Source organism: Narcine bancroftii, chromosome 3 (assembly GCF_036971445.1).
Source record: "Narcine bancroftii isolate sNarBan1 chromosome 3, sNarBan1.hap1, whole genome shotgun sequence".
NCBI lineage: Eukaryota > Metazoa > Chordata > Chondrichthyes > Torpediniformes > Narcinidae > Narcine > Narcine bancroftii.
Window position 1 is genome coordinate 22,442,889 of NC_091471.1, and position 13,860 is coordinate 22,456,748.

Genomic DNA, 13,860 nt, shown 5'->3' on the forward strand with positions numbered 1-13,860 from the left:
TTTTTTATTAATAATCCTTTTCGCCAGAAATCCAAAAAGGGGCCAGTGGTCCTCACTGCCTCTCCCCTAGTAACATGAAGAAGGAATGAGGAACTTACAGCAACAATGAGGTTGCAAGGTGTCTCCCTTCCATTTTTGATTGATACAAGAACAACTTTGCAAGATTTCTCAGAGAGTATTGACGCCTCAAGATGTCCATGGTACCTTGCCATGCCATCATTCACAAAATACTGGAGAAGTATCAGAGGAGGTATGGTTAGTATTACCTCAGGAGGTAGGATAACTCTACTCAACCACCTTCCATTCCCACCTTACATCATCCAGCATTCAGTGGCTGCTCTTCTGATGTTTAATCAACAGGCCACATGACTCAAGCACATTTGAGCCACTATGAACTTTTTCTCTCAGGGAATTAATATCTGACCTCCCACAACTATATTACAGTTAACTTTTTTTACATCATCTCCAAATAAACTTGAAGAACCAGATGGCTTGCAGCGTAATTATCTTTGACTTCTGGCCTGACAAGATTCAATAGACAGTCCCATTGATGAAGCTACCACTTGGTTTAATAACTGGTCAACCTTTGTTGATGGTACAGGCCTACACTGTGCAGGTTATGCCATTGCCCAAAGGCTGCCTTCTATCATCCAGTCTTTCCCAGCAATCTAAATTGTTTGCCCTTATTAGGGACTACATGATAGGGAAAGAAATGTCATTTAAAATTTATGCCCATACCAGAACCCCGTAGCCCGTGGGAATGCTTATGTAGACACTGTTGCAAAAGCTGCTGTTATAAATTGTCCCTTCACCATTTATCCAGAAAGCAATAAACTTTGAAAATAGAATGGTCTTGCCTGATGTAGGGATATAGTATAACTTCAGCAGGATTCCGCTGCCCTGTTTATTTTATTAAGCTCTGTAAACAGCAGGGGGAGAGCCAGAAATCCAGAAAATGAACTATGAACCACCCCTGGTGGACAATTTTTGTATCTAATGAAATTTTTACCTGTACTGCTTAATTATATACATGCAATAATATATTTGGGTAAGGAGGAAATGGTCGGAGTAACACACTAATTTGAGAAAAGAGGCACAAAGAAAGGCACAGGAATGTATTATCTGTCAGCAAAATAATTCTGGTAAAGCAATTAAGTGCTCTCCAGGAAGGACATGAATGTCCACTATTTGAGTGTATATAGATTGATTTTATAGAATTGCTTACAGTACAAGAGTGAGTAGTGAGCAGTGTTGGGTGCGTGCTGAGGTCCCGCCACATGGCAGCAGTATGATCCCAGTTTCCATTGTTGCCCTTCACACCAGTGAAAGATTCTCAGCATGGGTAATATCAAATGAGACACGAGGTTGCAGATTTTATAACTGCAAAAACCCCAGATGATTGATTTTGTTAGTGCTTTGAGGGCTAGTTTATACGGCCCTATGTGGATTTTAACAAGTTTAAAGCACAAAAGCTTTCCTAGCCTTACCTCCATCTAAGATTTCAGAGTAGCTGATGCTTTATGTGACTATAACTTTCAGACATATTCCATCTTCTAGAAAATAGCAGTTGCACTACAAATACCAGCTCCGTAAGCATGTTACCAAGATATGGCACATATTGGATATGTGGAAATAGAGTCTACACCTGGCTCCCAGGTGGGAAACCCAGCCAGGCCATAAACTGTGGACATGGTGTTGCTATCTGGCTTAGGTAGTCCCCAATTTACGAATCTTATCGCACTTGCAAGAGCATCCCCATCTGGGAAGCGATAAGTATGGAATTTCTGAAAGTGAAAGGTTCTGGATGATTTCTTTCCCCTCTTATGAAATTGCCCAGAATTCGCATGAAATCATTAATCTAACAAGATATCTGGAACAACTGGCAAATAATATTGCTTTATCCTTACTAAGAGTCAGGTAATAGCCATAACTGTATTGCAACAATCAAGCGCTGAAGAGCTGGCTCTGAATGGGCAACTAAAGCGGCATCGTCTGCAAAGAGTACTTCACGGACAAGTTTCTCTTGTGTCTTGGTGTGAGCTTGCAGGCGCCTCAGATTGAAGAGACTGCCATCCGTGCGGTACCGGATGTAAACAGCGTCTTCATTGTTGGGGTCTTTCATGGCTTGGTTCAGCATCATGCTGAAGAAGATTGAAAAGAGGGTTGGTGCGAGAACACAGCCTTGCTTCACGCCATTGTTAATTGAGAAGGGTTCAGAGAGCTCATTGCTGTATCTGACCCGACCTTGTTGGTTTTCGTGCAGTTGGATAATCATGTTGAGGAACTTTGGGGGACATCCGATGCGCTCTAGTATTTGCCAAAGCCCTTTCCTGCTCACGGTTCGAAGGCTTTGGTGAGGTCAACAAAGGTGATGTAGAGTCCTTTGTTTTGTTCTCTGCACTGTTCTTGGAGCTGTCTGAGAGCAAAGACCATGTCAGTAGTTCCTCTGTTTGCGCGAAAGCCGCACTGTGATTCTGGGAGAATATTCTCGGCGACACTAGGTATTATTCTATTTAGTAGAATCCTAGCGAAGATTTTTCCTGCTTTGCGGAAACTGCCAAAATGTTTGGCCTGGAAGTCAGCCTGAAGAAAACTGAGGTCCTCCATCAGCCAGCTCCCCACCATGACTACCAGCCCCCCCACATCTCCATCGGGCACACAAAACTCAAAACGGTCAACCAGTTTACCTATCTCGGCTGCACCATTTCATCAGATGGAAGGATCGACAATGAGATAGACAACAGACTCGCCAAGGCAAATAGCGCCTTTGGAAGACTACACAAAAGAGTCTGGAAAAACAACCAACTGAAAAACCTCACAAAGATAAGCGTATACAGAGCCGTTGTCATACCCACACTCCTGTTCGGCTCCGAAGCATGGGTCCTCTACCGGCATCACCTACGGCTCCTAGAACGCTTCCACCAGCGTTGTCTCCGCTCCATCCTCAACATCCATTGGAGCGCTTTCATCCCTAACGTCGAAGTACTCGAGATGGCAGAGGTCGACAGCATCGAGTCCACGCTGCTGAAGATCCAGCTGCGCTGGGTGGGTCACGTCTCCAGAATGGAGGACCATCGCCTTCCCAAGATCGTGTTATATGGCGAGCTCTCCACTGGCCACCGTGACAGAGGTGCACCAAAGAAAAGGTACAAGGACTGCCTAAATAAATCTCTTGGTGCCTGCCACATTGACCACCGCCAGTGGGCTGATATCGCCTCAAACCGTGCATCTTGGCGCCTCACAGTTTGGCGGGCAGCAACCTCCTTTGAAGAAGACTGCAGAGCCCACTTCACTAACAAAAGGCAAAGGAGGAAAAACCCAACACCCAACCCCAACCAACCAATTTTCCCCTGCAGCCGCTGCAACCGTGTCTGCCTGTCCCGCATCAGACTTGTCAGCCACAAACGAGCCTGCAGCTGACGTGGACTTTTACCCCCTCCATAAATCTTCGTCCGCGAAGCCAAGCCAAAGAAGAAAGAAGATTGTAACAATATTAATATTTGGGGAGATTATATAAGATTTAGAGTAGGACACATACATACATACCATTTTAAAACAGATCTTATTTGAAAGACATTGCAGGATCTCTGGAGAAAATGTAAGCACCTTTCACAAGTAGGTGTTAATTGAACTGATGTCATAAAATGCTCGACCATTGTCTTGCTGGAGTCATGCTGTCTATCAGTACCCTTTCTGCAAAGTGCTCACAGAAAGGTCAATTCTGGATTGTTTACCTACTTGAGAAGAAGAAAGAACTCCTGTTGTTTGCTGGAGAAGGTTGGTGTTTGGCAAGACATGAGTCACATGCTCTCTTTGGAATTTCAGTTAGAAAAGACAGAGAGAGTTGAGTTAACAGCTCAGTCAATTAGTCAGTGTGTGGGACACTGACAAGTAACTGAAAAGTACAATCCAGGGAAACTGTTTGAAACTGATGAAAGCAAGTTCCAGAGCAGTAGATGGCTGGAAGTGCTATCTGTCTGATGTATCTCTTGAAATAGAGGAAGGAATGGAACTCTGTGGTAGCTTGAAGAAAGAGGTTATCATCTTGAAGAACCTGATGGGGCAAGTTTCATCAGCGAGACCCCGAAGTGACTAGTGGTGGTACCTCAGTTGTGGAAATTCTGGAGCAACAAATATCTCTCTCTGTAAACCCTACAAGAACTTTCCTGAGCGGTAAACATTTACCTTTCAAGCACCAAGCCTGGTGAACTTTATACATGTTAAATTCTGTGCACAGTATGGTGATTGCCTGCAACCAGAGAACTTGGAAGAAGGAGAAGTGAGATTGGACTGTGAACCAAAGAACTTTTCTTGAATCTACACACAAATTACATATACATGTGCTTAGAATTAGAAGGGGGTAATTTGGGTTAATATAGTGTATAGTATAAGAATAGAGTTACGTTATAGTTTGATTCTATTTTCATGTTTGAAGTTGATTAAATATAACTTTTGTTTTGAAAGCCACTGGTCTTGGTGAATGTCTATTGCTGCTGGGTTTTGGGGTCCTTTAACCTCGTAACAGCAGAAATGACTGCAATACGCCATGTTGTAATTCAAAATCAGATGCCCCTGGACTTATTACTAGTCAAGAAAGGTAGTATCTGTGCAGTTGTGGGCTAGGATTGACACATCTGGAAATATTACTAATCGAGGTAAGCATATTAAAGCTTGGCTGAGAGTATTCACCAAATAGCTACCCAATTTCACGATTATAACCACCCCCCTCCCAACCCGGACCATCTTAGTGGCCTTTTAAAAGATGGTGGATTATTTTTATCAAAGGTTTACATACGATCACAATAATCATCTTGGAGTTAATTCTCCTTTGTTATATTTGTTCCCTCCATTCGTACCTTCGGTCTGATCAGGCTCCTCTTATATGATAATGCGTTATCATAAAATGATAAAAAGGGGCGAATGTGAAAGAATGTGTATAACATGGATTAATTCATTCACTGAAAACATTATTGCTTGTATTTTTTACTTCTTTGTATTGTGTAATAGTGATTAAACTACCAAGCATGATTACCTTGAGGGAAACACCCACAGTATGGTCCCAAGAATAATGTACACATAGCTTAAGAGATTTACAGAGAAAAAACATCCTGTGGTTGCCATTTCAGCACAAACCACTTTGTCCGTAGATAAACATAAGTCTGTAATAACAAGAATCATAAGTTATGTGAAAGTGGTGAAATTTCCGGGAAACATACTTGGATCTATATAAAGAGGTGAACACTTTGTATGCTTTGAGCAAGGCTCAGAACAGGACATGAATTACATTGTCTACTCATTCTTTGTATATTTTGCTTCCACTAGCATTAAACAATAAAGAAGTAATTGTAAGTTCTTTGCTTCTACTGTTTTGTTTTAATACAGCGCGGGTCAAATTTAACAGAAGCTCACATGCCATTTGGTTCATCAGTGCCCAAAAGCTCATTTTTGGGGGTTGTAATTATTGCTGGTGTGATCAACATTCATTGGCCATTCCAAACTGGTCTTGAGAATGTTTTTGATCAGTCACCTTAACTTTCTGCAGTTCCCGTGAAACTGCTCCACATTGTTATTGTGTATGGACAATCAGGATTGACCCAGTGGATGGCAAATCTAAATTAGGATGATGTGTGACTTTTAAGAAAAACCTATAGGCAGCCTTACCATGTATCATCTTCATGTGTCTCTCTTGGTCATCAAGTATGTAGCATTGGGAGCTGCTTGCAAAGTAGCTAAGATGAGTAAGGACAGTGAATTGAATGAATGTTAAGGTGATTTGTCCTGGATTTGTCCCTTGTACTTGGTACAAAGGATTTGAAGTCTAATGGGCTGACTTACTTGGCACAATTTTTTTTAAATGATTTTTTTTTTCCAGCCATATAATTCTTCCAAGAAGTTCAAGGTTATGACAACGTAGTTGAATATAAAGGGAAAATCTCTGGGCACTCTATTGGAAAAGATTATTGCTTTGTCTTTTCGGCACGAACTTTGTTGACTATTGCTTGAAGGTCTCCATGGTTTGCTTCAATTTGTGATGAGTTCTGAAAAGAATTGAAGGGTGTGCAATCATCAACAAACTTCTCTACTTATGATCTTATGAGACCAAAGAAGAAAGAAAATACAGGAAACTATTCTGCACTTCTGTCTCTTTGGATATTTTGAAGAACATCTAAGGTTTTCCTTTGAATTCAAGTTCAAATTTATTGTCAGAGCACATACATGACATCCCATACAACCCTTGGAGTTTTTTGTTCCCTGCAGGCAAGGTAGAATTTATTCTTACTGGTAATTTGTACTCAAGAATAAGATTTGTACACTAAGAGAGAAATGGAAATAAAGAGCGAAATGTGAACAAACTGACTATGAGAATACAGAAAAATATAAATATTCAATAATAAATAATGTGCATAAGTAGGAATCTTTAAATGATTCTCTGATTGAGTCTGTTTTTAGGAGCTTAATAGTGGAGAGGTAGCAACTGTTCCTAAACCTGTTGGAATGAGTCTTATGGCACCTAGATCTCTTTTTTGATGGTAGTAGCAAGAACATAGCATTTTGTTGGTGGTGGGGATCCTTGATGATTGCTGTTGCTCTATGACAGGAGCATTCCACATAAATTGTATCAATGGCATTGACTGGAATGCACTGGGCTATTCCACTAAGACATATTTGGACCCCATACCAAACCATGATGCAGCTAGTCAGCACACTTTCCATGATACACATGTAGAAATGTGCCAGGGTTTCTGATGTCATACTGAACTTCCACAAACTTCTAAGGAAGAAGAGGTGTTGACGTGCTTTTTTCATGACGACAGTAGTATGTGGGGTCCAGGAAAGGTCCTTCAAGATATCAATTCTCAGGAATTTAAATTTGCTCACTCTCTCCACCTCCAATCTCCCAATGATCACTGGATCATCCACATCAGGTTTTCACTTCTTCAAGTTTACAAACAGCTCCTTGGTTTTGGTGACATTGAATGAGAAGTTGTTGGGAGTCTACCACTCAATAAGGCTTTCAATCTTCCTCCTGTATGATGGCTCATCACCTATTTTATACATTCCACTCCTGTGGTATCGTCAGTAAATTTGGAAACAATGTTGTTGCTGTTTATATTTTATTCATGCACCATCATTGCCTTGACTTTTTTATTTCTTTGCGATTTAGCCAGCTGGATTAGTGGTGGGCACCAATGTAGTATATAAATTGGTGGCAGAGTGGAGAGTGAGGAAAGATAACCAAGTTTACAATAGAATCCAAATCAGTTGGAAAGTGGGCCAAGGCATCGCAAATGGAATAGAACTCCGACATGTGACATGTGGCGTCTTGGTAAGTCAAACCAGGGTAGGGCTTTTGTGGTAAATAATAGGACCCTGAAGAATGTTGTAGAACATAGAAACTTAGAACTACAGGTCTATAGTTCCTTGAAAGGGGGAATAGAAGTGGAGAAGATCGTGAAGGTTTGCCTCCATTGCATGGGATATTGAGCACAAAAGTTGTACTCTCCTAATTTAGCTAATCATTCTGGCATAGGAAGGACCTCAATAAATGGAAGGGGAGCAGAAGAAATTCACCAGAATGCTGCTAGGATGACTACACTCTAGTTATGTGGAAATATTGGACAAGCAGAGCCTTTATTCCAATTAAACTGGTCCAAGATGCTTATCAAGCTTCATATAAACTGTGGATCTGAGCAAAAGACTGTAACATTGTCCATGTACGGGGAGGGGTGGCTCTGAATTGGATTTCTTCACTGCCTGTCAATGTCACCCACCTTACACTTGCATACTTCCTGATGGATTTCGCAAAGGATTGAATGGACTACACAAATAAGACAGGGGTAAGCACCTCTGCTTTACTCCGCATTTGATGGGGAAGCTATCTGAATACCACCCTTTGATTTGAATTGCAATGTGTGGGTAAGTTGGAACCAATTTCTAATGGTGGTGAGAGTGTGGAAATACCAGCCGATGGTTGTGGTGTATTTCAATAATTTCAGCATTTAAGGATAGATTGGATAGGAACGTGGATGAAAGGGATATGGCCTCGGTGAAACATTGAGTCATTGAGACTGTACAAGTCGACCAGTGTACAAGTCAACCCCACTTTTCAGCCTCATTTTAAGGGTGTCATAGTATATCCAGTGTATAAGTCAGCCCCAATTTTTGGGATGCCTAAGTTGGCCTGTTGATCAGCGTACATGTCAACCCCCAAAGATCGCGATGCCTGAATTGGCCCATTGACTGGCGCACAAGTCCACCCCCAAAGATCGCGATGCCTGAGTTGGCCCATTGACTGGCGTACAAGTCCACCCCCAAAGATTGCGATGCCTGAGATGAGCTGTTGACTGATGTATATGTTGACCCACCTAAAATCTTGTAGATTGATCTGCTGGGCATTGGCTGGAGGTGATGGCTATCATGAGGGTTGATCGACAGTTTTAAATTGAAAGTGACAGAAATGGCAAAGGAAACAAACAACTGTCCTGCTACAAGAAAATTTGATGTATATGAGAAGCTGGTAAGAGACTCGAGGAAGAAAGAAGAAACTAAGAAAAATACCAAAAAGGAAATGTTCATTGAGAAAAGAAATCACTTGTTGGCCAGAGTTGGAAAATCACATTGCAGAATGGGTACATGAAGAGAGGCAAGATTGCTACATAGTAACCCAAAATAAGAACATTTGCACTGCACTGGGCCTCAGTCAATATTTTGAGGCTACAGTAGGCTGTTGCAATCATTTCATGAACAGTAAAAATCTGGTATTATGACAAAAAGCACAAATTGCACAGAAACTACCAAAAGATCTTGATCATAAAGTTGTACATTTTCACCAGTTTATTATATGTAACTGGAAGAAACACAAGTTTGCATTGACAAATATCAGAAACATAGACAAAACCCCTATGAATTTCGATATGATAAGCAATAGAACAGAGGAATAGAAAGGTGTTAAAATTGTGCACACCAGGTCATGAAAGGGCCAGGTTTACCGTGTTGTTATCAGGCATGGCTGATATGACAAAGTTAAGACCCATGGTAATCTTCAAAGGCAAAATTAAGGCTAAAATAAAATTCCCTGCAGGTATTTTTGTACATTTTCATGAAAAAGGATTGATGGATGAAAATGGTGTAAAACTATGGATACACAATGCGTGGAACAGGCGGCCAGATAGTTTACGCAAAGAACGGAGTTTGTTGGTCTAGGATATGTTTAGTAACTACTTAACTGAGAAGACTAAAAGTAGATTAGCACTACATAATACTTACCTGGCAGTTATGTCGATGTCTGCTTGAACATGCCATTCAAAGACTATGTGTGCAAGGAATGGAATTAAATTCTCTTTTATATATTTGGCACACATTTAATGGACATGTGTTCCTGACAGAATTAGAGGCAAGACGAACAGATATATGGAACTTTGATTTCTAAAAAGTTATGTGGCCTGGTTGAAGAAGAGGGAGGTGCATAGCAGCTATAGATACTAAGCAACAAATCAGGAACGTAATTACAAGAAATGCAAGAAAACACATTTATTACAAAAAGAAAGTGTCCTAGTTCTGAACCCTGAGGCACTTCACTGGTCACAGTTCTCAGGTCTAGAAAAACAGCCCTCTCTAACCACTCTCATATTCCTAAAAGAAATTTTTAACCAATTGGCTCATTTGCCTCCTATCCACTGTGCCCTAACCTGCCATAACAACTTATCGTGTGGGATCAAGCACTTTTACTAAAATGTACATAAATAACATCAATTGTTTTGCTCTCATCTACATGCTGTCTCCTCTTCAAAAAATGTTATAAAGTTCATGAGACATGCAAGATCCATGCTATATTTCCTTAATTTTCCTCTAGCCATCCAAATGTTGAAAGATTCTATCTCTCAGAATTCTCTCCAGCAGAATCCCTACCACTGACATCAGACTGCAGCACTTTTTAAATAATGACATCACATTTGCTCTACTACAAAACTTCTGTTCTCAGTGATGAGTTAAAAATGCCTGTCATGACCCCAACAATTTATTTTCTGTCTTCCCACTATGTTCTGGGATGCATCTGATCTGGACCCAACTAATATGATATAAGACTGCTTACACTCTTCAATAATGATGCACACATACCCTACACTCTTTAATTACTTTGCTCACTTCCAACTCCTGCTTATCGTGCTCCACTATAAATACATTCCGTCAAGATTCATTTAAGATCTTCCCCAGATCTGGCTTGACAGAGGCAGTCTTTCTGATCTGGACCTATCCTTTCCCTGACTTCACACAGATTGCAGAAGTACGAGACAACTCTAACTGCCATTCTATTTGTTCCAACCACTGAAACAAAAAGCAATGGCAGACCTTACCGTTATCATATTTGCCTTGCAGTCTCTGCTCACTGAAGCCTCTTGACCCAAACCCTCAACATCCAATTTTGCACTGGCTACTCCCATAATGGCCTCTCTGTGATTGGAAGTTGCTAATTAGCTAAGCAACAAAACTGCTCTCTCTCTCTCGACCCATAGGAATTTTTAAACAGGGTGGATGAAAGATAAGGGCCAAATGATGACAGGCAGCTTGATTGATATGGATAAGTTAGGTCAAAGGAAGTGTTTCTGTGCCGTAGAGTTTCATAACTCAATGCTGATTGAACCAGGATAATTCTTTTGCATTTCTTTTCGGGCACAAGTGAAAAAGGATAGGCCACATTTTAAAATCTTATCTGAAAGGCAGCATCTTGAATAACACAACATTCCCTTAATTCTGTGTTGAAGTTTCAAAGCAGATTATTGTGTTCAAATGGAACTTGAATCTGTGAAGCCAAAAATAACTTCCTCTTCACCTTGCCAGCTGGGAATTAATCCAATTGAAATTAATGCTGACATTAAATTAATCAATATAATTGCATTAAATTACCTAATTTTCAGTGAAATACTTAATAAAATGATCAAATCAATGGCAGTGAGGAATTATGTGAGGAGTTAGTATTCCAATGGATGTATTCAAGCATTGAAGGTGATCATGAATTTTATCCTCAATATCTATCTTATTGAAAGGTTGCTCTCAAGATCTATCCCAGTTGTACCTTATTTATTTTTGGCAGCACTGTGGTGCAACTAATAGAGTTGCTGATTCGCAATACCAGAAACCGGGGTTGAGTCGATACATCTCATTCTGTTGGTGTTGAGTTCTCACATTCTCCCTGTGATGGCACAGGTTTCCTCCAGGTACTCTCGTATCATCCCATATCCCAAAGTCGTTCATGTTGATCGGAAAATTGGCCACTGTAAGTTGCCTTGAGTATGGAAGTTAGTAGTATAATCTGGGGAGAGTTGATGGGAATGTGAGAAGAATAATAATGACAACTTTCCAGTTCCATGAGTTGAATTTATTGCATGGTGCCAAACATGTCCACTATACCTTTAAATAGTCATAATGCAGAAAGCACCTCTTCAGACACTGCCAGGACCTGAGCAATGATTTTCCCCTTGACAGACAGCAGACATAGCTCTCAGAGTTTTTCAGGTGGGCAGAGAGTGGTAAGTGGGGTGCCGCAGGGGTCATTGTTAGGCCCACAACTGTTCATCCTTTACATTGATGACTTGGAGGAGGGGACAAAATGTGGTGGAGCCAAGTTTGCGGATGACACCAAATTGAGTGGAAGAGCAAATTGTAATGAGGATGTGGAGAGTCTGCAGAGGGATAGAGTTAAGCTGGATGAGTGGGCAAAGGTCTGGCAGATGGAGTACAATGTTAGGAAGTGTGAGGTTATCCACTTTGGCAAGAAAAATAAAAGAGCTGAATATTATTTAAAGGGTGAAAAACTACAGCATGCTGTTGTGCAGAGGGACTTGGGAGGGCTTGTGCATGAATCGCAAAAAGTTAGGTGGTAGGTGCAGCAGGTTATTAAGAAGGCAAATGGAATGTTGGCCTTCATCGCTAGAGGAATTGAATTCAGGAGTAGGGAGGTAATGTTGCAACTGTATAAGGTATTGGTGAGACCGCACCTGGAGTACTGTGTCCAGTTCTGGTCTCCATATTTGAGGAAGGATATACTGGCTTTGGAGACGGTCCAGAGGAGGTTTACTAGGTTGATCCCTGGGATGAAGGGGTTGACTTATGATGAAAGATTAAATCGTCTAGGATTGTATTCGCTCAAGTTCAGAAGAATGAGAGGAGATCTTATAGAAACATATAGGATTATGAAGGGCATGGATAGGATAGATGTAGGAAGGTTTTTTGAGCTGGCCGGGGAAACTAAAACGAGAGGACACAGTCTCAAGATTCGGGGGAGTAGATTTAGGACAGAGATGAGGAAAAATAGTGAATGTTTGGAATTCTCTAACCAGGGAAGTGGTTGAGGCTGCTTCATTAAACATATTTAAAATTTGGTTAGATAAATTTTTACATGATAGAGGAATTAGGGGATTTGGGGAGAAGGCAGGTAGATGGAGTTAGGTCAAAAATTAGATCAGCCATGATCGTATTGAATGGCGGAGCAGGCTCGATGGGCCATTTTTGGCCGACTCCTGTTCCTACTTCCTATGTTCCTATATTCCTATGTAATTGTTCTCAATAGGCTTTAACTCAAACTACAAATTTGCTGATGACACCTCTGTTTTTGGCCAAATAGCTAGAAATTTTGAGTCAATATACACATTGGAGATTGAAAACTTGGTACCAGAACAACAATCTTGCCCTCAATGTCACAAAGACCAAGAAACATACTTTTGATTTTAGGAAGGAGTGGATGAGGGACCTATCTGCTTTGATGAGATGGAGCTGGAGACGAAACTTCAAATTCCTGTGAGTCCATATTTCAGAAGATCTCTCCTAAAGCTATCAGATCAAGCTAACTGTGAAGAAGACAAACCAGCACCTCTAAGTTTAAGAACAGTTTCGTTCCAACAGCTAACAGGCACTTCCCCTTGGTTTCAGCCCCTCAATGCCCAGGAACGGAAGGGCTCCAGACTGTGGTGCTTCTCCCCCAACACCCTTGTATTGGCAGCACCAAGCTTCCTTATGTCCCTCAGCACGTATTTCTGCAGCCTGGAATGTGCCAGTTGGCAGTATACCCTCACCACCAGAATGTGAGTGTAGAGAATAAGGAAGAAGGTGGAAAGGATAATGCAAGGTGTCATGAGGAAGGACAGGCAGGGGAGGGTTTGAAATGTGTCTATTTTAATGCAAGGAATATAAGGAATAAAGAAGATGAAAGAGCATAGATCAGTATAAGCAATTATGATGTTATAATTATTACAGAGACTTGGCTGGTGGAAGTAAGGATTGGATGATGCAGGTATTGGGATTTATGTATTTTAAAAGAAATAAAATGGGAGGTAAGACAGGATGGGGGGTGGAGCATTACTGATCAGGGATGGAATCATGGCTGTAGAAAGAGAGGACGCTATAGATAGAGTGTCTACTGAGATAGTGTGGGTGGAAGTCAGAAATAGGAAGGGATCAATCACCATACTGGGAGTAGACTTTTAGGCCCCACATAGCCCTCAGGACATAGAGAAACAGATAAATAGATTTTTGAAGGGTGCATAAATTACAGTGTTGTTGTTAAGAGAGACTTCAACTTCTGTGAGGGGAAGGTCATGCCTCACGAGCCTATTGAGTTTTACTGAGGAGGTGATAAAATAAGTTGTCGATGGTAGGGCTGTAGATGTGGGTCTATATGGATTTTAGCAAGACATTTGACAAGATCCGCCATGAGAGACTCATTCAGAAAGTCATGAGGCATGGGATCCATGGAACTTTGGCTGTGTAGATAAAAAATTGGCTTGCAGGTAGAAAGCAGAGAGTAGTAGTAGAAGGAAAGTCTTCCTGGAAGTCAGTGACTACTGGAGTACCACAAGGATCTCT

At 41.1% G+C, this 13,860-nt stretch overlaps 1 protein-coding gene across 9 annotated transcripts in view; it reads right to left on the bottom strand.

The window, feature by feature from the left end:
* The window catches only part of LOC138756996 (catenin alpha-2-like), a 667,135-nt gene that overhangs the window by 443,731 nt on the left and 209,544 nt on the right, over positions 1-13,860 (bottom strand). Inside the window, exon 8 of one of the 9 annotated variants that reach the window (XM_069923548.1) lies at positions 11,081-11,311. The exons of the other annotated variants lie outside the window; for them this stretch is intronic. Coding sequence (XP_069779649.1) covers positions 11,228-11,311 — 84 coding nt within the window. The 3' untranslated portion in view covers positions 11,081-11,227. Of the gene's footprint in view, positions 1-11,080; positions 11,312-13,860 lie in introns of those variants that run through there. 9 annotated transcript variants of the gene reach the window in all.